Below are 23,979 nucleotides of genomic sequence, written 5' to 3' on the forward strand. Positions count from 1 at the left end.
AGGCTGCCAGCACTGTGAGTGAAGTAAACACACTGCCTTTGGTGGCCCGGAAGCTTTCTTTCTGCTACTGCTTCTCACCTGTGTTGGGACAGGAAGCAATAGCAGAAAGCAAGCTTCTGGGCTTCCGAAGGCAATGTGTTTATTTCAATCACACTACCGGAAGCATGAAAAATAAAAGCAGCACTGCTGGGAATGGAAACAGTGAGCATTCACCGGATCTTGCTGGTCCGCCATTGATTCGCAGGCCATGCATTGAAGACCTCTGCTATACACCATCTTGGGTGAAGTTCTTCAAAACGGTGGTAAATAAGTACTAATAAGTATTTTGAGACTCTTCTGTAAAGACACACAGGACATCTGCCTCTACAGCAGTGGTCTCAAACTCAAACCCTTTGCAGGGCCACATTTTGGATTTGTAGGTACTTGGGAGGGCCTCAGAAAAAATAGTTAATGTCTTATTAAAGAAATGACAATTTTGCATGAGGTAAAACTCTTTATAGTTTATAAATCTTTTCTTTTGGTAAGTTTTAATAATAATATTGTCATTTATAGCTAAAGAGACATATGATCAAGGAACTGTTTTATTTTACTTTTGTGATTATGATAAACATACCGAGGGCCTCAAAATAGTATATAGGGGGCTGCATGTGGCCCCTGGGCCGCAAGTTTGAGACCACTGCTTTACAGCCTGTAGAGAGCTTGGCCATGTAGGCCTTGGTATGCTCAGCTATTTATAACAAGACTATTTGATAGTGGAGGTCACAGCTGAAGTGTGGCTGCTACGTTTACACACCTGCTCAGAAACTGTCTTTGAAATACGTATTTTTTATAATCATGACTCTTATCTGTGCTCTTCCCAAACTATACCTCTGAACACACCAATACACAAATTGCATAAAAATACATGTAGTCATATCACTGCATGCACTTTTTCATGTTGGATAATTTTATAAAAGGCCTTTGATGTATATACTGGGTTTATACACAAAATATCCTTTTAAGATTACCCCTAAGTGTGTTTTCCTCTCCATCCTAAAATGCTCCTGTAAACTTCTCCATGTGTCCCAAAGCACAAACATGCATACTTCCAGCTGCATCGAAGGAGGGCAGTGTTTAGACACCAATTAAATGCAGAAATTACTATTTATCCACATAAATGGCTTTGAGAATTGACCTCCCCATTGTAAGGAGCAAGATACACAACACCTTCAGGCATTAAATTAACCAAGGAGAGAAGCAAAAAAAATGTCAGACATGAGGGTAAAATTAATGACTTTGTAAGATCACTTTACAATAGCAACACCACAAGCAAGCTGCCTCAGAGGTCAAGCCCGAGCTATATCAAGGGAGGACTCCTTACTAAGTTGTCTTAATTATAATTATGTTTTGTATTTAAAAGCATGAAAACTGATTTAAAGAGAGGCATGCAATTAAAACAGTATTTAGAGTGCCAGCATTATACAGAACAAAAATACATTTTATATATTTTATTCCTGTTTTTCATTCTGAAATCATCTCTACGGTATCACATTAATCTCGTTATTATCTAATCACAATAGGTGTGTTTGAGATAACCCAATAAAGCCACTACTTTTTATTCTATGGTTGATATACAACACAGTCATTAGATACATCTTGATGGTTTACAATTTCAAAAAGGGAGGAAAAAGAACAATATAATATTTTAAAGAATCCAGGAAATACAAAAGGTAAAATGTTACAAACATTATCAAATTAAATTCTAGTGCAAAAGTTATATGACTCTTGACCCAGTTGTGTAGTCACAAGTTGTGTAGAAGGCATCATCTACATTTTTTCTCTTGGCTCCGCTTCTTGACTCACTGGGCTGAGCTATGGTTCCTTAGTATTTTCCTTCTACTCACGAATTAGAAGGTGTCTTTCTGATCTGCTCGCTGTTGATTTATTATTTGGGGGGTTTTTTTAATCCCAATTTTGAGCCTTTTTGGCACTCCAGATTCTTGTGGCTGATGTCTGTAGCTGGGAGGGCAACCCTTTATTTATTTGAGCTCAGAATGGGTTACAAATCGGGTACTCAAGCATTTTCCCTATCTGTCCTGCTGGGCTCATAGTCTATCTAATGTATCTGGTGCAGTGGAAGATTAAGTGACCTGCCCAGAGTCACAAGGAGCAACGAAGGGTTTGAATATATGACCTCAAAGGTGCTGAGGCTGTAGGTCAAACCACTATGCTACACTCGCCTCTCTCCTTTTTCCGGGTAACCTTCCTAGGTAGCCTGCTTTAACACTCTTGGAGTTAGGTCCTGAGTGGTTTCTGGAGCTGGAGTGCAGGCTTGTGTGTCCCTGTGTTGGTCATGAGGGTCCTATTGGATACTGGTTGTGTTTTCCTCCCCCCTCCCCTGGTGTGGAGCTGTGAGGGTCTGAGGTCTCAGTCCAATTTCTGGTCTGACTGGCAGCCCAAAGATTCAAGCATTTGGATTGTTTTTACATGCTTGTCTAAGGTAGAAGTCTTCTCTATTTCCCAGTTGCTATTAGAGCTGAGGCAGGCACAGTACCGAAAGAACTACAACAGAACTGTGAGTACAGTCTATTGCTGTCTATGGGAGACATCATGGGGGGGTCTCAAATTTCAATTTTAAAGGTTTCTGGAGCTAGGTTTTATTTCCTTTACCCCCAAAAACGCTTTTTCACAATTTTTTGTGTTTTACTATAGCTTTCCCAGGCCGGTTTTTTGTGTTTTTTTTTTTTACGCCAAAACGCTGCCATGGTGGCCATCTTGGATTTCCCAATTTGGTTTTCAAAGTCTTTATCTATCTAAAAACACCTTGATTTAAATCAGTATAGACTCCTCAAGCTGTTTTACCCTTGATTTGTGTCAGATTTGCGCTGGATGGCTGGCTGAGACAACAGACGGATAAGTTAGAGTCTCTATGGGTGAAAATTCCAGGAACAAATGGAGCAGAAATGAGGAAAGGTATCTACTACCGACCCCCAGGGCAGTCCGAAGAAATTGATGGAGAAATGACGGATGAGATTAAATGCAACTGTAAGGGAGGCAATGCAGTTATCATGGGTGACTTCAACTATCCGGGGATAGAATGGAACCTCGGTACCTTAGGCTGTGCTAGAGAGACCAAGTTCCTGGAAACTGTAGGTGATTGCTTCCTAGAACAACTTGTCAAGGAAACATGAGAGGAAACGCAATTCTGGACTTAATTCTAATTGGGCTGCGAGCAACGGCACAGGATTTAGAAGTAGAAGGGATTCTGGGAAACAGTGATCACAATATGATCTGCTTCAACCTGGAAATGGGTGAAACATCGGTCTAGAACAACAGCCACGGCACTAAACTTCTGAAAAGGGAATTACGAAGGGATGAGACACATGGTGGGGAAGAAGATTAAGAAGAGGATAAACACTGTAAAGATGCTAGAGCAGAGGTAGGGAACTCCAGTCCTCGAGAGCCGTATTCCAGTCAGGTTTTCAGGATTTCCCCAATGAATATGCATGAGATCTATTTGCATGCACTGCATTCAATGCATATTCATTGGGGAAATCCTGAAAACCTAATTGGAATATGGCTCTCGAGGACCAGAGTTCCCTACCCCTGCGCTAGAGCAAGCTTGGTCTCTTTTTAAGGATACAGTCACCGAGGCACAAAATCTATAAGAACCGGCTTGGCTCACTGTAGAAGTTAAGGAAGCGATCAGAGACAAAAAAATCTCGTTTAAGGAGTGGAAAAGATCAAAAACAGACAAAAACTGGAATAAGCACAAGCAACATCAACGCAAGTGCCATAAAGCAGTAAAAGGGGCCAAAAGAGACTATGAGGAAAAAATAGCCAAGGAGACAAAAAACTTCAAGGCGTTCTTTTGATATATTAAAGGGAAATGACCCGTGAAGGAAGCGGTGGGACCGTTGGATGACCAAGGAATAAAGGGAGCAATAAAGAAGGACAAAGCAATCGCCAACAGACTGAACACATTTTTTGCATCTGTATTTACCAAAGAGGATATACACAGCATACCGGAACCTATCAGTCTATATGCTGGAAGTGAAAAAGGGGAAACTGACAGGGTTGACGGTCAGTCTAGAAGAGGTATGCAGGCAGATTGATAGGCTTAAAAATGCTAAATCTCCAGGACCGGATGGCATCCATCCGAGGGTCATCAAGGAACTGAAAGGGACCATAGCTGAACTGCTTCAACTAATAGCCAATCTGTCGATCAAATCAGGAAAGATTCCGGAGGACTGGAAGGTGGCAAATGTTACGCCGATCTTCAAAAAAGGTTCGAGGGGAGACCCGGGAAACTACAGACCAGTGAGTCTGATCTCGGTACCGGGATAGATGGTAGAGGCGCTGATAAAGGACCACATCATTGATCACCTTGACGGACACAGTCTGATGAGGACCAGCCAGCACGATTTCAGCAAGGGCAGATCTTTTTTGACGAACTTGCTGCACTTCTTTAAGGTAGTAAACAGGCAGATAGGCAAGGGCAACCCGGTCTACATTGTATATCTGGACTTTCAGAAGGCGTTCGACAAGGTTCCGCACGAATGACTACTTCGGAAAATTGCGAGCCATGGAATCGAGGGTGAAATACTCACGTGGATTAAAAACTGGATGGAGCATAGGAAACAGAGAGTGGAGGTAAATGGACAATACTCGGACTGGAAGAGCGTCACTAGTGGGGTGCCGCAGGGCTCGGTGCTTGGATCCGTGCTCTTCAACATCTTTATAAACGATCTAGACATAGGTACGACGAGCGAGGTGATTAAATTTGCGGACGATACGAAGCTATTCATTGTGGTGAAGACGCAGGAAGATTGCGAAGACCTGCAACGTGACATAATCAAGCTCAAGGAATGGGCATCAACATGGCATATGAGGTTCAATGTGGATGTCGGTAACAAAAATCTCATGTATGAATACAGGATGTCGGGGGCGATACTTGGAGAGACCTCCCAGGAAAGGGACTTGGGAGTTCTAATCGATAAGTCGATGAAGCCGTCCACATAATGTGCAGCAGAGGCAAAAAGGGTGAACAGAATGCTAGGAATGATAAAGAAGGGGATCACGAACAGATAGGAGAAGGTTATCATGCCGCTGTACCGGGCCATGGTGCGCCTTCACCTGGAGTACTGCATGCAGCACTGGTCGCCATACATGAAGAAGGACACGGTACTACTTGAAATGGTCCAGAGAAGAGCAACTAAGATGGTTAAGGGTTTGGAGGAGCTGCCATACAGCGAAAGGTTAGAGGAGATTGAGAGGGGACATGACTGAAACATTCAAGGTACTGAAGGGGATAGACTTAGTAGATAAGGACAGGTTGTTCACCCTCTCCAACGTAGGGAGAATGAGAAGGCAATCTAAAGCTGAAAGGGGATAGATTCAGTACGAACGTAAGGAGCTTCTTCTTTACCCAGAGAGTGGTAGAAAACTGGAACGCTCTTCCGGAGTCTGTCATAGGGGAAAACACCCTCCAGGGATTCAAGACAAAGTTCGACAAGTTCCTGGTGAACAAGAGCGTATGCTGGTAGGACTAGTCTCAGTTAGGGCGCTGGTCTTTGACCAGAGGGCCGCTGTGTGAGCGGACTGCTAGGCATGATGGACCACTTATCTGACCCAGCAGCAGAAATTCTTATGTTCTTATGGTTCAAGACTCATTTGCCTTTCTACTAGCAAGAAGATTGTCAAGGTAAGAACTTAATCTTCCCTTAAATATAACTCTTTCTACAGACCCCTTATTTGAATTCTTTACTAATGTGAGTTTGACATAGATGTTTTGAATACACTGGAACCTTGATCTCTTGGCAACCCAATCAAATTTGTTATTGTTTCTATAGTATTAGTCTCTGCCCATCAATAATAGGGCTAGGAAACAAGGAGAGGAGGAGAAAGGGGGCCAGGGGGATTCTTGAAGAATATACCTTGTTAATGTTGGTGAGTATTCCTAAAGGAGGAAAAATGATCTTTAACATAGTAAATGAAAGCAGACAAAGACCTGAATGTTCCATCTAGTCTGCTCAATAGTCACACTCATACAGTATATTCATGATTAAATTGTCTTTTCTTTAATATTTCTGGGCAATAGACCATAGAAGTCCACCCGGTACTGTCTTTAGGTTCCCACTGCTGGAGTTGCCATTGAAGCCCATTCCAGCCTATCTTAACCATCCTGTCATTGGAGCCCTCCCCAGCTCATCCTAAACCAAATCACCATATACGGAATACAGACCATGCACTGGCCTTTATACCATTCATTTTCTAATTAGAGATCCTCTGTGTTCATCCTACACTTTTTTAAATTCCGTTACTGTTTTCCTCTCCACCAGCTCCCTCGGGAGGGCATTCCAGGCATCTACCACCCTTTCCATGAAAAAGAATTTCCTAATGTTGCTCCAAAGTCTGCCACCCTACCTCAATTCATGCCCTCTAGTTTTACCATTTTTCTTCCTCTCTTTATGATTCTGTTATAACTAAATCATTTTCAGTGTATAGGTGGCTAGTGCTCTTTCTGTTATCTAGCAAGATTGTGATTCAGTGATTTTCAATAAAGATATATAAACATAAGTTAAATATAACTATTACTAAAATAAGTATACATTAACAGTGAATTATACTAGGATATTAATGTTATTGAGAAACACATTAAGGTATAATACAATTAATAAAATGCAACTACACAAACACAAAATAAAGTGGTGTGTGATGTTGCTTTTGTATTTTTCTCATTATACCTTGGAAACAGCTAGATCAAGATTTACAAAATTTGGCATAGAGGTTAGGTCGATGGGCAGACATCAAACTCTGGAGGTTTCAGAATTGGTGAGTTCTTTCGGGGAAGGTTGCAAGAAGGAAAGCAAAGATAGCAGTTTTGGCATAAGAAGTACATGTTGAAGAAAGACAAATTAGAATGTATTACACTTCCTATTGGTTTAAATTAATTATCCTTAATATCTCTGCACAAGGAAATCTAGTCCTTATGTAAGACACAATTGAATTTTTTTTCCCTTAGATAACGTGATAGCATGGTTTGATGGTTCTAGCATTAATTATTCAAACTGGGGAGTAAAGCAGCCTAAATTACGTGACTGGACAGATGACATTTGTGCTGCTCTGAAGATTTCTGATGGACTGTGGCAATTATCCCAGTGCAGGGAAAACAACGGATTTATATGTAAAACGCATACAAGTAAGTATTAGACTGAAGCAGGTAAAACCACAATTGTTTTATCATTTTGTTCCTTTCTTTTAACCCTCCCCCCCCCCCCAACGTTCCCTTTGTCTTCATGCCCAGACCTTGATAGCTGACAAATCAGATTTTGCATGAGAGATCTGCATACAGTGGAAGTAGTAAGCATGCAAATTTGTCATGCATATTCATTAGGAATATCCTGAAAGCCTGAGGTATTAGTAGCTCTTGAAGACTGGGAGTGAAAACCAAGGCAGACTGAAGTCCCCTTTCTGGTTTATGGTTAAAGAGAAACTTCCTGCAAAGCCAAATCCTCAGCAGCACTCATACTAGTAGAAGTCTCCATCTTAATTGCAGCAGCCTTCCCTCCCCACCCCACCCACCCACCGCTTTCACAGGACTCAGGCACTTCATCTGTCTGACATGCCTGAGCCATGTCAGTCCTGGAAATAAATAGTATCATACGAGAAGTGACAGCAGATAAAAACCAAAAATAGCCCCCTCCAATCTGCTTCGTAAAGAGCTTGGGGAAGTAAATGCCATTCTGGGCAGCTTACCTCATCTCTATGAGATTGTAATTTCTACTGCATAAGGCACTCCATAGTGCAAAAGCTGAGCATGCCCTTGGCCATAAACTAGTAGTATATGATTTATACAGGTTTTATTTGCGTCAGTCTTTACAGAAGAAAATATAAGAAATCTACCTGAACCAGAAATGGTTTTCAAGGGTGATGATGCGAAGAAACTGAAAGAAATCTCGGTGAATCTGGAAGTTGTACTAAGCCAAATTGACAAGTTAAAAAATGATAAATCACCTAGACCAGATGGTATACGAGCATCCCAGGGTAGTAAAAGAACTCAAACATGAAATTGTTGACCTGCTGTTAGTGATCTGTAACCTATCGTTAAAATTATCTGTAGTACCTGAAGATTGGAGGGCAGCCAATGTTACGCCGATTTTTAAAAAGGGTTCCAGGGGAGATCCAGGAAATTACAGACCGGTAAGCCTAACTTCAGTGCCAGGCAAAATGGCAGAAACAATTATAAAAAAAATAAAATTGTGGAGACGAAGTCAGCATGGGTTCAGCCGAGAGAGATCTTGCCTCATCAATTTGCTTGACATCTTTGAAGGTATAAATAAACACGTGAATAAAAGTGAGCCGGTTGATGAAGTGTATCTAGATTTTCAGAAAGCTTTGACAAAGTTTCTCATGAGAGGCTCCAGAGAAAATTAAAGAGTCATGGGATAGGTGGCAAAGTTCAGATGTAGATTAGGAATTGGTTATTGGATAGAAAACAGAGGGTAGGGTTAAATGGTCATTTTTCTCACTGGAAGAGAGTAAACAGTGGAGTGCCACAGGAATCTGTACTGGGACCGGTGCTATTTAACTTATTTAGAAACATAGAAACATGATGGCAGATAAAGGCCAAATGGGATATCCAGTCTGCCATCTGCAGTAACCATTATCTCTTCCTCTCTCTAAGAGATACCACGTGACTATCCCAGGCTTTCTTGAAATCAGACACAGTCTCTCTCTCCACCACCTCTACTGAGAGACTGTTCCATGCATCTACCACCCTTTCTGTAAAAGAAAGTATTTCCTTAGATTATTCCTGAGACTATCATCTCTTAACTTCATCCTATGCCCTCTCATTCCAGAGCTTCCTTTCAAATAAAAGAGACTTGACTCATGCGTATTTACATCACGTAGGTATTTAAATGTCTATCATAGCTCCCCTCTCCTGCCTTTCCTCCAAAATATACAGATTGAAATCTTAAGTTTGTCCCCCATATGTCCTATGATGAAGACCACACACCATTTTAGTAGCCTTCCTCTGGACCGACTCCATCCTTTTTATATCTTTTTGAAGGTGCAGCCTCCAGAATTGTACACAATGTTCTAAATGAGGTCTCACCAGTCTTATACAGGGGCATCAATACCTCCTTTTCCTACTGGCCATACCTCTCGCTATGCACACTATCATCCTTCTAGCATTTGCCGTCACCTGAACTGGAAATTAGAATGATGAGTGAGGTGATTAAATTTGCAGATGACACTAAACTGTTCAAATTTGTTAAAATGCATTCAGATTGTGAAAAATTGCAGGCAGAGCTTAGAAAATTGGAAGACTCGGCATCCAAGTGGCAGATGAAATTTAATGTGGACAAATGCAAAGTGATGCACATTGGGAAGAATAACCCAAATCAAAGCTACCGGATGCTAGGGTTCACCTTGGGGGTTAGCGGCCAAGAAAAGGATTTGGGTGGCATTGTAGACAATATGATGAAATCTTCTGCCCAATGTGTGACAGCCAAAAAAGCAAAGATGCTAGGAATTATTAAAAAAAGGATGGTTAACAAGACTAAGAATGTTATAATGCCTCTTTATTGCTCCATGGTGCAACCTCACCTGGAGTATTGTGTTCAATTCTGGTCTCTTTATCTCAAGAAAAATATAGCAGCACTAGAAAAGGTTCAAAGAATGACCAAGTTGATAAAGTGGATGGAACTCCTCTCGTATGAGGAAAGGTTAGGGCTCTTCAGCTTGGAAAAGAGATGGCTGAGTCTACAAAACCCTGAGTGGATTGACTTTTTACTCTGTCAAAAATTACAAATACTAGGGGAAACTCGATGAAGTTACTGGGAAATACTTTTACATCCAATAGGAGGAAATATTTTTTCACTCAGAGAATAGTTTAGCTCTGGAACGCATTGCCAGAGGTTGTGGTAAGAGCGAATAGCGTAGCTGGTTTTAAGAAGGGTTTGGACAATTTCCTGGAGGAAAAGTCCATAATTTTATTGAGAAAGACATAGGACAAGCCACTACTTGCCCTGGATCGGTAGCATGGAATGTTGCTGCTCTTTGGGTTTTGGCCAGGTACTCGTGACCTGGATTGGCCACCGTGAGAATGGGCTACTGGGCTTGATGGACCAATAAGGCTATTTTTATGTTCTTATGTGGAAGACCCCAGGATTTGCTCATGTTAAGGCTGTTTCAACAACAAAAGCCATAAGAACAAAAGAAGCTTATTTCTCAAGGGTTTTCTCTTATTCATTGCTATTGGAAAGTCCCAGATAAATCAGGCCTATGGTGTTACAACACATTTAGGGGCCCTTTTACTAAAAATGCACTACAATTTGCAGTTACCGTTGCTCAAAGCAAGATTTTACCATGTGATAGGTGCAAATGTTACATGGCATCTTTTGGGAGCGTTCTCATTATTTTTAATGCAGGTTACATATGTGTTGATGTTCCCATTAGCATGTGCTATCTGCTGAAAATTAACACAGTACCATCTTGGATGTGGTACATAGAAACATAACAGCAGATAAAGGCCAAATGGTCCATCTAGTCTGCCCATTCGCTGTAACCATTATCTCTTTCTCTCTCTGAGAGATCTCACGTGCCTATCCCAGGCTCTCTTGAATTCAGACATAGTCTCTGTTTCCACCACCTCTTCAGGAAGAGTGTTCCACTCATCTACCACCCTTTCTGTACTAGAAACAGAAACATGACGGCAGATAAAGGCCAAATGGCCCATCTAGTCTGCCCATCCGCAGTAACCATTATCTCTTTCTCTGGTTCAATGTTGACTCTATTAGCTAGTTAATACACAATAAGTGTAATGCACTAGCTGGCTAATGCTTCCAGTCATACTCTGCCCTTGCCACATCCCCTAAGGGGGAAAAAAAAGTCTGAAAAAAAAAAATGTAGTAATGCGTGATTTAATATGCTGAAACAGGCAAACAACCACAAAACCATTTAATGTTGTCAGAAGGTAACCTGTTTCTATGTGCTAATCACGTGTCACCGCATGCATTTAGCACCCATTAGTAAACAGGCCCCTTATTTAAGATAATGTTTTCTGGGCGACATACTAACCAAAGTGCCCAAAAATATAGGCAAATGTTCCCCAAAAAAACCCCAACAACCAGTGTAAACAAAACCAAGACCACCATACAAGTTACATAACAAACAAATCACTAACAAATCAATTTTCAGCCAGCTGTGATGAGGTGTTTTTTTTAATGCTAACCACCACTGACTAGATTAGACCTAAAATTTCAATGTTGGGCTATGTCCAGGGATCAGTGTTGAATATCATGTTCAGTGGTGATACCTGGAGATTCTAAGGATCACTATTGTAATCGCATAGCTAAGCCAGGCAACGTTAGGATGTTATTTAAGTAGTCTTACTACCTAGCAGTGGTGTAACAAGGGAAAGAAATGCCTGGGGCATTGCTGCCTTGCATCGCTGAGCCATGCGCTCCCCCCTCTTGAAATCTTCACCAGCAGCAGCAAGCAGCATCTCCAACCTGCTTGCCTTGACTTTCCCTGTGACGTCACTTCCAGGTCCTGTGACCAGGAAGTGACATCAGAGGGAGTGCCGAGCTGGTGTGATGAGCAGGTTGGAGATGCTGCCAGCAAATATTTCAAGAGGTAGGGGGTAGCCAAGACAGGTCCACATCCCACACTATGCCACTGCTGCCCAGTTAGCTATGGACACTGAAAATTACTGGTGCCCATATAACTTCTGTAGCTGTTCTTGCTCCACCCCAGATCACCCAGCTCTTTCCAGTCAATGTCATGGTGGTCAGAGGAGCTATTCAGTGGCATTGCCTGGTTAAGTGGCTCCAAATATCAAATCTTGAAACTCGCAACAAGAATTAATGGCAGAAGTCTCTCCTGCCTGGTTAAATCCTTTTGAATTTGGGCCTAATAAAATAGGAAAATGATTGTAGTAATAATGACTATAATTATCCCAACCTACCTGTAAAGGAGTCTATCTCTTGAGAGTGGGCCCTGTCACTACTTCAAAATCATATTCCATCGATGATCAAAGAGAATCCACATTACCAATCGTGAGTGCTTTTCTGGGTTTATCTGAGGTCTTAACTTTAGTCAGACAGAAAGTCGTGTAGCATTACAGATGGGAGTGACAGCATTGCATCTGTCAACGTGATGATTGAACACCTACAAACAATGCTGTAGCGTCGTGTAACATTGTGCAGTTATCAAGAGCATCTCAGTTAACTTATTTTTTTCAAAAATATATTTTGTCAGAGTAGCTGATCATACATGCATGTTTAAAGTGCAGAAATGTTATTTTTGTCAACTTTCTGTTTCTGTTGGTTTTGAACTTGGAAATTCTCATTATGTTTCAGATGCAAATAAAAAAGTAAATCCAAATCTCTTTAAAGGTAAGCTTTACAGCTATAGTATTTACCGTTTGAAGTGGTTGTTTAATTAAATCACTAGCTTGCTTGTCTAACAAAAAAATTAGTTCACAATGTAGCAGTCTAGATATCTTGCATGCTTACACATTCATTTGCCTTGAAGAGGTCTCTTGATTTTCTTTCGACCAATTGTGTGTTATGTATATATCCAATGCAGTAACGCAGTATCTCTCTTTCCTCCCTTCTCCCTACTCCGCAGCATTTCTCTCCTCTCCAACCACCACCCTCTGCCCAAAATTCTTGCCCTCTCTCCTCCACACTGCACCAGCATCCTCCTTTTCCCTCCTCCCTCCCACCATCCACCGTGCCTAGCATCTCCCATGTCTTTACCCACTCTACCTCTCCCTGCAGTATCACCCTCTCTTTCTCCTTCCCTGTCACCGACGTCTCCCACTTTTTACTTGCCTCTGCTCAGCACCAGCATGCCCCTCCCTCCCTCCCCATGCCAGCCCACTGTGCCTAGTATCCTTCCTCTATATTTGTCAGTGAGCTTTGCTGCTTCTTATTTGTTTCAGCATCTTATCATGGAATCATACCGCTGGCTGTGAGCACAGTGATGATGCTGGTTGTTGCTACAATTGTATTCTGCATTTGGAGACAGAAATATGGCCTGCCCTGTAGAACTGTTTCGCTGAAATATGTTCATTACGTACTCCCTGACTCCGGGTCTCCAGACATGGAAGGAAGCGTTCTTATTTCTGACCTTGAAGCAAGTGGAGAAAAATAGTCATATACCTAGGAGTAAATAAATTAAGGATTTATTAAAATGGATGGTGAAATTCACTGGCAGAACAGAGAGAAAGATGGCATTTAATGAAGATTCTGAAAGTTCATTTAATCTTAAAATACTTTTTTTATCGACTAGCACTAAAACTTAAAAGCACACTGAAAGTAAATTAGACTAGATTTAACAAGTCCAAAGAAAAGTTAAGCATGTCATATAGACACTTGTCTATCCTGCCCATGACAGTAGAGACCCTCCAAAATGTGGAGAGGTGGAAAGGAGGTTTTATTTATTTGGGATTCAAGGTACTGGAAAGCATTTATTTCTTCAGAAAGTTATATAAAGAAAGTAAATAAGGTGATACCTTTTTTATTGGACTAACTCAACTCATTTTATGATGAGCTTTCGAGAAGGTAACCCTTCATATTATTGCCTTGGAAAGTGGACTAACACAGCCATCGCACCATTTCACTTCAGAAAGTGAGATTTGAAGGGTTCGAGGCTCTCATGCAGTTCTGAACTCAACCATGTATGCCATTGGGGAGACATTGGCTCAATAAAATTCATGGCCTAGTTAGGCTTGCAGTATAATACAGCATAAAATGTAGGGAACATCTGTGGATCTCCTGATAAGTTAGCTCCTACAATGGTTGGGTTGGGTGGGGGAGGGAGGGAAGAGGGAGGAAATAGGTGTCCTTTATTGGGTGAGGGAAGAATGGGACAGGAGGTCTTTGAGGGAGTAAGTAGTATAGCAACAGATGTCCCTAAGAACACTCCCTCACTAAGTTTGCAACTTAGGCACCTTATGGCAAGCGGTAGTTTCCTGCCATGTAAGCGGCTGAGTCAGAGTGGTAGAGTTCAAGCTGGCAGGTGGTAGAGCAGAGTGGATCATGGAGGCTACAAGGCAAGAGGTATCCAGGAGAGAGTTCCTGAGTGCAGAGATCTTCTGGAGATAGGGTTGCCATATGTACAGATTTACTTGGACACATCCTCTTTTTAGATGCCTGTCCCGATATCCAGATGATTTTCTAAAACCTGGCAGTTTGTCCAGGCTTTGGCCCCTCTCCAAGCTCCTATCCCTGTACTACTGGTACCTGTAATGGGACTGCAATTGATGAGACTTCCACCCAAGGGTGACACCACCACCATCTCCCCCCACTGCCACTGGAGAGGTACCCACCATGCGGAGAGGGGGAGGGACGAGGACTAGGAGACGAGGTTTGTGTGGAATGGGCCAAGGCAGGGCCACATGTCCCATTTTTTATTTAACAAATATGGTAAACCTAGCTAGTGAGAGGATTCAAGTGAAGGAATCCTCCCTAAAGGATTGGATGGACTGCAATACATGCTTGTGGGAGAGTTCCAAAGAAGTAAGGAGTGGGCTGTAGCTTAGAAAGCCAGGGATTGCATAAGAAGGAAGAGAAGACTGCAATGGTAAAGGAGTGCCTTTATTCTTCTGTGAAGACCCAGATCATGAGTGTCCTAGTTGGAACCAGACCTGAATTTATATATGAGTAATTGGAACTGTACTAAAGAAGATGAAACTAAGAGAGAAGGAAATAATTGTTAATATGGTTGTTGCCCAGGATGGAAGTGAGTCTGTAATAGGAACAGACTGTCTTGTTTTGATTACTTGTTCACCAATAAATCTTTTCCTTTGACTTTATACTGCCATTTGCCTGTGATGTCCTGCAGCCAGCTTCAAGCCAATGTCCTCCCCCCACCATCATAATGGGTGAATGTCTATAATTGGTGTCAGGGAAGAGATTTTCAGTTTCTAGAAGGAGGGTTAGGGTTTTAAAAACTAAAAATCCTGTTTGAACAGTTATGCATAGTTCATTGTTAGTGTTTCTTGTTGCTTTTTCTTTTTATGTGAATGTGTTAAACCAGCTAATAAAAAGAATTTCAAATAAATAAAATTATTTCTAAGTAACCTCAAAATCTAATCAATATATATAGTGTGCTTAACACATATGAGGGATCTGGCAGTGGTAGTTCGGTTGCAAATGCATGCATCACTGTCCATGTTCACATACTGTATATACTCGAATATAAGATGAGATTTTTGGGCCAAAAAATAGGGGTCTCGTCTTATATTCAGGTCAGCGCCCACCCATCTCTCTCCCGGACTTGTTGGACTTGATGGGCTTGATGGACCTTTTGTCTGTTCCAGTATGGCAATTCTTATGTTCACTGACCATTCTTTATACCACAGGGTGAACACAGATCTTTTCAGATAATAGACTTGTTTTGCCAGCAGTTCATAGAACTAAATAGGAATGTATTTATTTATTTGATTTTCTAGGAGAGCTCAGAACGGATTACATGAGTTTATTCAGATACACAAGCATTTTTCCCTGTCTGTCGTGGTGGGCTCACAATCTATCTAATGTACCAGGGGCAATGTATGGATTAAGTGACTTGCCCAGGGTCACAAGGAGCAGCGTGGGTTTAAACCCACAACCTCAGGGTTCTGAGGCTGTAGCTTTAACCACTGCGCCACACTCTTCCTCAATATACACGACATAAGGGGTTTTTTTCACTTAGCACCTAGCCTTTGGAATCAACTTCTGAATTACATTCGATCTGAAGCAAATTTTAAAGTTTTTAAGACATTATTAAAAACTCATTTTTTCAGTTAGCTTTTGGAACTGATTCTTTCCCAATTGACCGTATTCATTAAATGAAAGGTTACCGGGCACTATTTACACATCAGGATGCTATTGTTTTTATGTATTTTACTTGTATGTTATTTTTAGGTACGAATGTTAATTTTAGGTTTTTCCTATTTTTTTTATATGGAGTTCTCTTCTTGTTTTCATTTGCATTTTATTGTTATTTAAAAATGCTGAGAACTGTTGTAAGCTTCGGCGGGATATCAGATTTTAATAAACATAAACATTCTATAAAGAAAAGTAGATGCCTGCTTTCCTTTATAAAATGTGCATTTGATCAGATGCCTGTATAAGTGTATACAATTATAGAGTGGCCTTCACACAGACCAAAAGAAGAAGACAAATTATGGCAATACTAGACAGAGCTTTCCAACACTGTAGGGTGTGCAGTTCAAATTCCAGAATTACACTGTGTTATTTTTTTATTTTCTGTATTGTTTATGATAATATCCTATCCAGTATGTTTGGCTTAGAAATCAAGCCAGAATATTGGCTTCATGTTAGTTTGATTCTTCTCTGAATGGTTTTATTCACCCAGCCCTAATGATCGCTTCACATGAAACTAGAAGCATGAAAATGTGCTGACAATGCAAAGCTTTCCCATACTGCATTACTAGCAGTGATGGACACGCCTTCGTTTGTTTAAATCTTTTTTTAAAATCAAGGAGAGTCTTCATTTATTCAGTCTGCTTTGTGTTTGCATACCAGTAACACATTTTAATGTTAAGAGGTGCATTGGGTACTTGGTCTAATTAAATTTTTGTCAGAGATGCCAACTCTTCATTCATAAGACGTGAGTCACTCATTTGAAGGCCATCTCGCTCTCTTTCAGCCTCTTTTCTTATTACAACTTCAGTGCCAGGATACTGATTCCAATCAGGAGTTTCATGAGAGGCAAGACTATGAGAAGAAAAGCCAAGTGGCTTGACTAGCATGAAAAAATATGAGCAAACCTTCCTTTGTCCTGCCTCCCACTGCCCCATCCCTTTACCCTGCACCTACCTGTACATATGCTCTGAAACCAGTACCCATGCTTTCAACCCAGAGCAGAGAGCAATTTTCAGCCTAGAGAACCTTTAGTAGTAGGACCTCCAAATGTAGGGTTACCAGATTTTTCATTTAGAAAATCCAGACCCCTAGACCTGCCCACCAGGCCCGCCCAGTTCCACCCATCCCTGCCTCATGCCCCATTCCCGCCCCTAATCCCACCCCATCTCTGCCCCCGCTACCTGTCCTCATCAGGCAGGATATCTGCACATGCACGGATGCCAAGTGGAGGAAAGCTTTTCAAAACCCAGACAAAGTGGCGGGTTTTGAAAAGCCGTCCGGACCCCCAGACAAGGCCTCAAAAGGAAGACATATCTGGGGAAATCTGGACGTCTCTATCCAAATACAATGCTAAACAGCACACTTGTCTGCCTTTTGCTAATTTTTGCTTATACTTCTCAATAGACTCCACAGTAGATTGAAAATTAAATTGTTATATGTTGCACAGTGACTCAAGGAAAAATGAAATATTTGTGTGCATCCTCAAAGGGAGACTAGCTATTTTGAGATAGCCATGTTACAAAAATTATTTTTAGTATTGCCTTATTGCATTATTTCTTCCTCTTCACCTCCCCACCACCCTCAGACTGGCATATACCCCTTTCTTTGGACCTCCTCCCTCCCTCCGTGTACTTCTAATAGCTATACCAGGGGGCACCCTGAAGGCTGGCATGTTTCTCCATTCTCTCCACCGTTGTCCCCCTGGCCTCCCAGTCTCATTTTTAAAACGAAATACGGCCTGCAGAAGATCGCTGGTGCTGCAAGCTGCTGGTGGCCTCCGCTGCACGTTCCCTCTGATGCAGCCCCGCCCCTCCTCTGACGTGACATCCTGTTTTGGTCTGGGATGAACCGTAGCAGAGGGAACGTGCAGCGGAGGCCAACGGCATCCTGCTAGAATCGCTACAGCACCAGTGATCCTCTGCAGGCTGTAATTAGTTTTTAAAGTGAGACCCAGAAGCCAAGGGGAATACAGACGACGGTGGAGAGAAGGGGAAAACAATTCAAGAGGGCCTGGGATAGGCATACGGGATCTCTCAGAGAGAGAAAGAGATAATGGTTACTGTGGATGGGCAGACTAGATGGGCCATTTGGCCTTTATCTGCCGTCATGTTTCTATGCCATCATGTTTCTATGTTTCGTGGTGTCCCCTAAAGCCGCAGGGCCAAGGGTATATCGTCTCTGCAGTTTTTCTTTTTGTTTTTCATCAAGTCACTCAACTCTCCATTGCCCCAGGTACAAAATAAGTACCTGTATATAATATTATTTATATAGATTTATTAACTGCCTTTTCATGAAGAATTCACCCAAAGCAATTAACAATATATTGAATAGTAATCAAGTATTCTTGAGTATTTTCTCTATATGTCCTGGTAGGTTCACAATCTAAGGGCTCCTTTTACTGTACTGCGGTAGAGCTTACCGCGAGCCAGCGAAGTAATGCTTCAACACTCAGTATGGAGCTCTACCGCGGTTTATAAAAGCCAGTGTAAGGTTACAATATGGCTCCAGAAAAAGGAGAATGGATTGAGACATCTGAATGTTACTTCATTGCTTTCAATGGAAGTAAAACCCAGATGGCTCAATCTGTACTTCTTTTTCTGGAGGCAAGAGCAAAGTGGAAATGACCAATCAGATTGGTGCACAAAAAAGTGTCTTTCAACTCATCTGATAAATCCAATGGTCTTTATTAATCCAAATTAGCTCATAAATCCAAAGCAACTCAACGACTCGACATGATCATGTTTCGGCCACCCGGCCTGCATCAGGAGTCTTAGGAGTCTTTGGGTATCAAATAGTCTCAAATGGTCTAAAGCAAAACGAATACACCGTTGCTCCAAATCTGTAACACCACAGAATAACACTGCAAAGCGGCACTGCATAGTGTGAGCAATGAGAGGGGGGAAGAGAACCGCACTCTTCAGCGGAGGTGTTATTGTCAGCCGTGGACTGGGTTTAACACCGACAAATAGTTGTCTAGGTGATAGGAAATGGGCCTACAGATGAAGGGATGGATGGAGGGGGTTTCCATGGAGACGGCATTCAGACTTTCGCTGGCCACATGGAGAGTAGGCTACAGCAGCTTGACTGAAAGGTTCCTAAGGAAAAAAAGGGGAAGTTGGTAGTGGCAAACCTGTTGCTTGTGAGCTACTGGATTATGGATGCTGGACAGGGGAATTCATGGAGGATGGAAGGGGCAGGAGAGAGACAGATGAGGGGTCCTGAAACGAAAAGATGGCAAAAGGGGTGGCATAGGGTCAGAGAGAGGTGCTACAGGGGGGGAAAGGGAGCAATGAAGAGGACTACGGAAATGGTGAAAGGTGAGGTGGTGGGACTGGGATCAGTGGGAGGCACGATCCGGCCATGGTAAAGTGGGGCATGGGTGCAGTGGCGTACCTAGGGGGGGGCGGGCCGCCCCGGGTGCCAGCCCTAAGGGGGTGTTCCCGGCCTTGCCGTTCAGTCCCCCGCCACCCCCGAAGGACCGCTCGCCTCACTGACCTTCCTGCACCACCTGTGAAGCAGCCCGCAGCAGGATCGCGAAGTCAGCGTCAGCATCCCTGCGCTGCTTCCTGCGCCGCGATCCCGCCCCTCCTCTGACGTCAGAGGAGGGGCGGGACCGTGGCGCAGGAAGCAGCGCAGGGATCGCTGACGCTGACTTCGCGATCCTGCTGCGGCTGCTTCATAGGTGGTGCGGGGAGGCCAGGGGGGCGAGCGGTCCTTCGGGGTGGGTCGGGGCATCAGGCCTTCAGGGTGGGGCGAGCAGGCAAGCAGGCTTTCAAGGGGGAGGGGGTGACAGGCAGGCCTTCAAGGGGGGACAGGCCTTCGGGTGGGGGGTGCAGACCTTCAAGGGGGGCAGGCAGGCCTTCAGGGGGGTGCAGGCCTTCAGGGGGGGTGTAGGCCTTTGGGGGGGTGCAGGCCTTCAAGGGGGGGAACAGGCCTTCAAGGGGGGAAAGGCAGGCAGGCCTTCAAGGGGGGGACAGGCCTACAAGGGGGGGGGACAGGCCTACAAGGGGGGGACAGGCCTTCAAGGGGGGGTGCAGGCCTTCAAGGGGGGTGCAGGCCTTCAAGGGGGAGACAGGCCTTCAAGGGGGGGAAAGGCAGGCAGGCAGGCCTTAAAGGGGGGACAGGCCTACAAGGGGGGGACAGGCCTACAAGGGGGTGGGACAGGCCTTCAAGGGGGGGACAGGCCTTCGGAGGGGTGCAGACCTTCAAGGGAGTGCAGGCCTTCGGGGGGGGTGTAGGCCTTTGGGGGGTGCAGACCTTCAAGGGGGTGCAGGCCTTCAAGGGGGGGGACAGGCCTTCAAGGGGGGAAAGGCAGGCAGGCCTTCAAGGGGGGGACAGGCCTACAAGGGGGGGGGACAGGCCTACAAGGGGGGGGGGGACAGGCCTACAAGGGGGGGGGGGACAGGCCTTCAAGGGGGGGTGCAGGCCTTCAAGGGGGGTGCAGGCCTTCAAGGGGGGTGCAGGCCTTCAAGGGGGGGAAAGGCAGGCAGGCAGGCCTTAAAGGGGGGACAGGCCTACAAGGGGGGGACAGGCCTACAAGGGGGTGGGACAGGCCTTCAAGGGGGGGACAGGCCTTCGGGGGGGTGCAGACCTTCAAGGGAGTGCAGGCCTTCGGGGGGGGGGTGCAGTCCTTCAAGGGGGTGCAGGCCTTCAAGGGGGGGAAAGGCAGGCAGGCAGGCCTTCAAGGGGGGGACAGGCCTACAAGGGGGGGAGAAGCTACAAGGGGGTGGTACAAGCCTTCAAGTGGGGGACAGGCCTTCGGGGGGGGGTGCAGACCTTCAAGGGAGTGCAGGCCTTCGAGGGGGGTGGTGCAGGCCTTCAAGGGGGTGCAGGCCTTCAAGGGGGGACAGGCCTTCAAGGGGGGAAAGGCAGGCAGGCAGGCCTTCAAGGGGGGACAGGCCTACAAGGGGGGGGGGAGAAGCTACAAGGGGGTGGGACAGGCCTTCAAGTGGGGGACAGGCCTTCGGGGTGGTGCAGGCCTTCGGGGGGTGCAGACCTTCAAGGGGGGGACAGGCAGGCAGGCCTTCAAGGGGGGGACAGGCCTACAAGGGGAAGGGACAGGCCTTCAAGGGGGGTGCAGGCCTTCAAGGTGGGACAGGCAGACCTTTAAGGGGGGACAGGCCTTTGGGGGGGGACCATGATTTAGAAGTACACGGAGGGAAGGGGGTGTTCAAAGAGACATGCATATGCCAAACTTTGGGGGGGGGAAGAAATAATGGGTCTGAAAATAGAGGAGAGGGAGAGAGATGATGGACCATGGGATTTAGGGAGGGAAGGAACAGAAAGGGAGAGAAATTGGACACAAGGGATGGTGTGGAGGAGGGATAGAGATACTGGATAGGAGGGTAATTAGGAAAAGAAACGGAGAGATGGTGGACTCTGGGATGGTGGGGAAGGAGGGAGAGATGCCGGATGAAAGGGTATTTAAGAAAAGGTGGATCTGTGGAGGGAGATGAAAAAAAGGAAAGATACCAGACTTCCTGGGAAGGGAAGGGAAATGGAAAGGGAGGACAGAGTTGGCAGATGGATGGTTAGCATGCAGAAAGAAGGAGACCCTGGCAAGCAAGTTATCAGAAGAAAACCAGAGCCTTGGACCAACAAGATTTGAAATATAACCAGACAACAAAAGGTAGAAAAATTAATTTTATTTTCTGTTTTGTGATTATAACATGTCAGATTTGAAATGTGTATCCTGCCAGAGCTGGTGTTGGACTGCAAACGTGAGCTAGGATTTAACAGAAAGAGGAAAAGTCCTTTTTGTTTCTTTATTTTATTTACACCACAGCGCCAGTGTGGTTAGGAGAAGCCAAAGGGGGTGAAAAAGGTATAAAACCCACCAGGAGTTTTGAAAAAAATCACCCAACTGGGCAGGAAAATCGAATTGAAAAACCAATTCAATAGGGCTGAATCGAATCAAAATTTTTTTTTCCTGTATCTGGCAGCATTAGTTTGCGCTACTGTCTTAGACTTTAGGACCTGGGATTGGGGAGAGATTATTATTATTATTATTATTCTTTATTCTTATATACCGCCATACCCAGAGAGTTCTAGGCGGTTTACATCAATTAGCAAATGATCTGCATTGAATAGCAGATTTACAACAAAATTAGAAGTAGGTTTACAAAATTAGAAGCAGATTTACAGCATAATTAGAAGTATGGCATCCTCAGTACTTTATAATGCAAGTGAAACGAGGATTTGGTCAGACTTTTGAAGGGTCTGCAGAAAAAAAATATTGTATAGGCCGGGGACATGAGACAGCAGGAAATGGGAACTTTTCTTCCTTCTATTTTTGTGAATGGAAAGGCTGAGGATGTCAGAGAGGTCAGTTAAAATATGTGCTTTATAAGAAAATATAATAATGTGTTTTATAAAGTTTATAGCATAGCTGGCCTACCCAGTGAGGTGTTCCTAGTGGTGATGGTGGCAGCGTGTCAATGTGTTGAGAGGAAGAGGTGGTCTGGGAAATTCTGCTGAGCAAACTACGGGCCCATTTCCACCCCCCAGTTAGTCCACTCCACTCAACTGATTCACACACTGAGTGGGTCTTTGGGTGTTGTTTTGGGATCTCTTCCAGTGGTTTATCTCCTTCTGGTCCAAGGAAGGAAACTTTGTTATCCTTAGCATTGACCTACAGAATATGTTTGTAACAGCGCTGCTTGTGTGGCATTAGGCTATGTAGTGATCGAAAGAAAAAAACAGACCTTTGCACATTTTTGCACTATATGGTGGGTGTATGAGGAGATTCACATTTCCTGCACAGCTAAGTCCATGTGAAGTTACCTTGTGCTGTATTTGACATCTAGCAAGGTCTCTGTTTGAAAGGAAAGATCTAAACTTAAAAATGAAGTGGCCAGAAGTTATGGTAAAAGCAGATAGTGTAGCTGGTTTTAAGAAAGATTTGGACAAATTCCTGGAGGAAAAGTCCATAATCTGTTATTAAGACATGGGGGAAGTGTCTGCTTGCCCTGGATCGGTAGCATGGAATGTTGCTACTCTTTGGGTTTTGACCAGGTATTAGTGTCCTGGATTGGCTACCATGAGAATGGGCTACTGGGCATGATGGACCATTGGTCTGACCCAGTTAGGCTATTCTTGTTATGTTCTCATCTGTAGGGGCCTTTGTTTTCACTTCTTATTTTAATGTATTTTTTTTCTGGGAACTTATCAGTGTTTTTTATAATGGGAACAAAAATGGAAGAGAATTAATGTGTGTGGAATGGGGGGGTAACTAATTTCTTCAGCTAAATAATTCAATCCACTTCAAACAGACATAGGAGAACTTGTGCACCATTCACACACCCTCCAACCAAAAACGTCAAAAGAAAAAAACTGTTCGACAACCTCCTAACCATTCGAGCTGCAACACTCGACCCCCAACTCTACAACCAATTGATATCAACCACAGACTGCAAAACCTTCAAAAAGAAATAAAAACCCTTCTATTCAAAAAACACATAAAACCGAACTAACACAATCAGAACTGTCCCAAGCATCACCTGCAACTACTCCATATGTACTTCTAATGTCATGACAATTTAGACATAATTTATGTTATGTTATGTTTGGAATAATGGTTACATATATGAGGTTCAATAAAAGAAAATTTTCACTGCCTGTTTCTATTCTGACCATTTATTCCATTTCATGGTTATTGCAAAAAAAAAAAAAAAAATTTTTTACATGGGGGGGGGGGGGGGTGTCAAAAAATGATGGGCCCCAGGTGCCACATACCCTAGGTACGCCACTGCATGGGTGGTGTCAGGGTATAGGGTATATTCTAGCACCCGTTACTGTAACAAATGGAACAGGCTTAAACACTAGTCTTGTTATAAATATTGTAATACTGCTACTACTGTTTATCATGTCTAAATCTCTGAAAGACGTTCCGCATTATCATTGCTTATGAAATGCGGTATATCAAATAACAATGAAACTTGATCTCCATACCCGGATTCCAAAAATGAAAGCGAGAGGAAAACATAATCTGGCAGTAGCTTTCTGAAGTCTTCTTTCTCATCGTAGCAACAGATTACACTCCCAGAGAAGTACTCCAATAAAAAAAAACAATTTAAAGCGACCTTCTGTCTCAGCCAATGGCGTGCTGCGACTG

General features: G+C 43.6%; 1 protein-coding gene across 2 annotated transcripts in view; it reads left to right on the top strand.

Moving 5' to 3' along the window:
* The window catches only part of PLA2R1 (phospholipase A2 receptor 1), a 206,411-nt gene extending 191,336 nt beyond the window's left edge, over positions 1-15,075 (top strand). For both annotated transcript variants that reach the window (XM_033944552.1, XM_033944553.1), the window contains exons 28-30: positions 7,004-7,180; positions 12,348-12,383; positions 12,935-15,075. In XM_033944552.1, coding sequence (XP_033800443.1) covers positions 7,004-7,180; positions 12,348-12,383; positions 12,935-13,146 — 425 coding nt within the window. In that variant the 3' untranslated portion in view covers positions 13,147-15,075. The remainder of the gene's footprint in view (positions 1-7,003; positions 7,181-12,347; positions 12,384-12,934) is intronic.
* The last annotated feature ends 8,904 nt before the right edge of the window (positions 15,076-23,979 follow it).

Source organism: Geotrypetes seraphini, chromosome 5 (genome assembly GCF_902459505.1).
Source record: "Geotrypetes seraphini chromosome 5, aGeoSer1.1, whole genome shotgun sequence".
Lineage (NCBI taxonomy): Eukaryota > Metazoa > Chordata > Amphibia > Gymnophiona > Dermophiidae > Geotrypetes > Geotrypetes seraphini.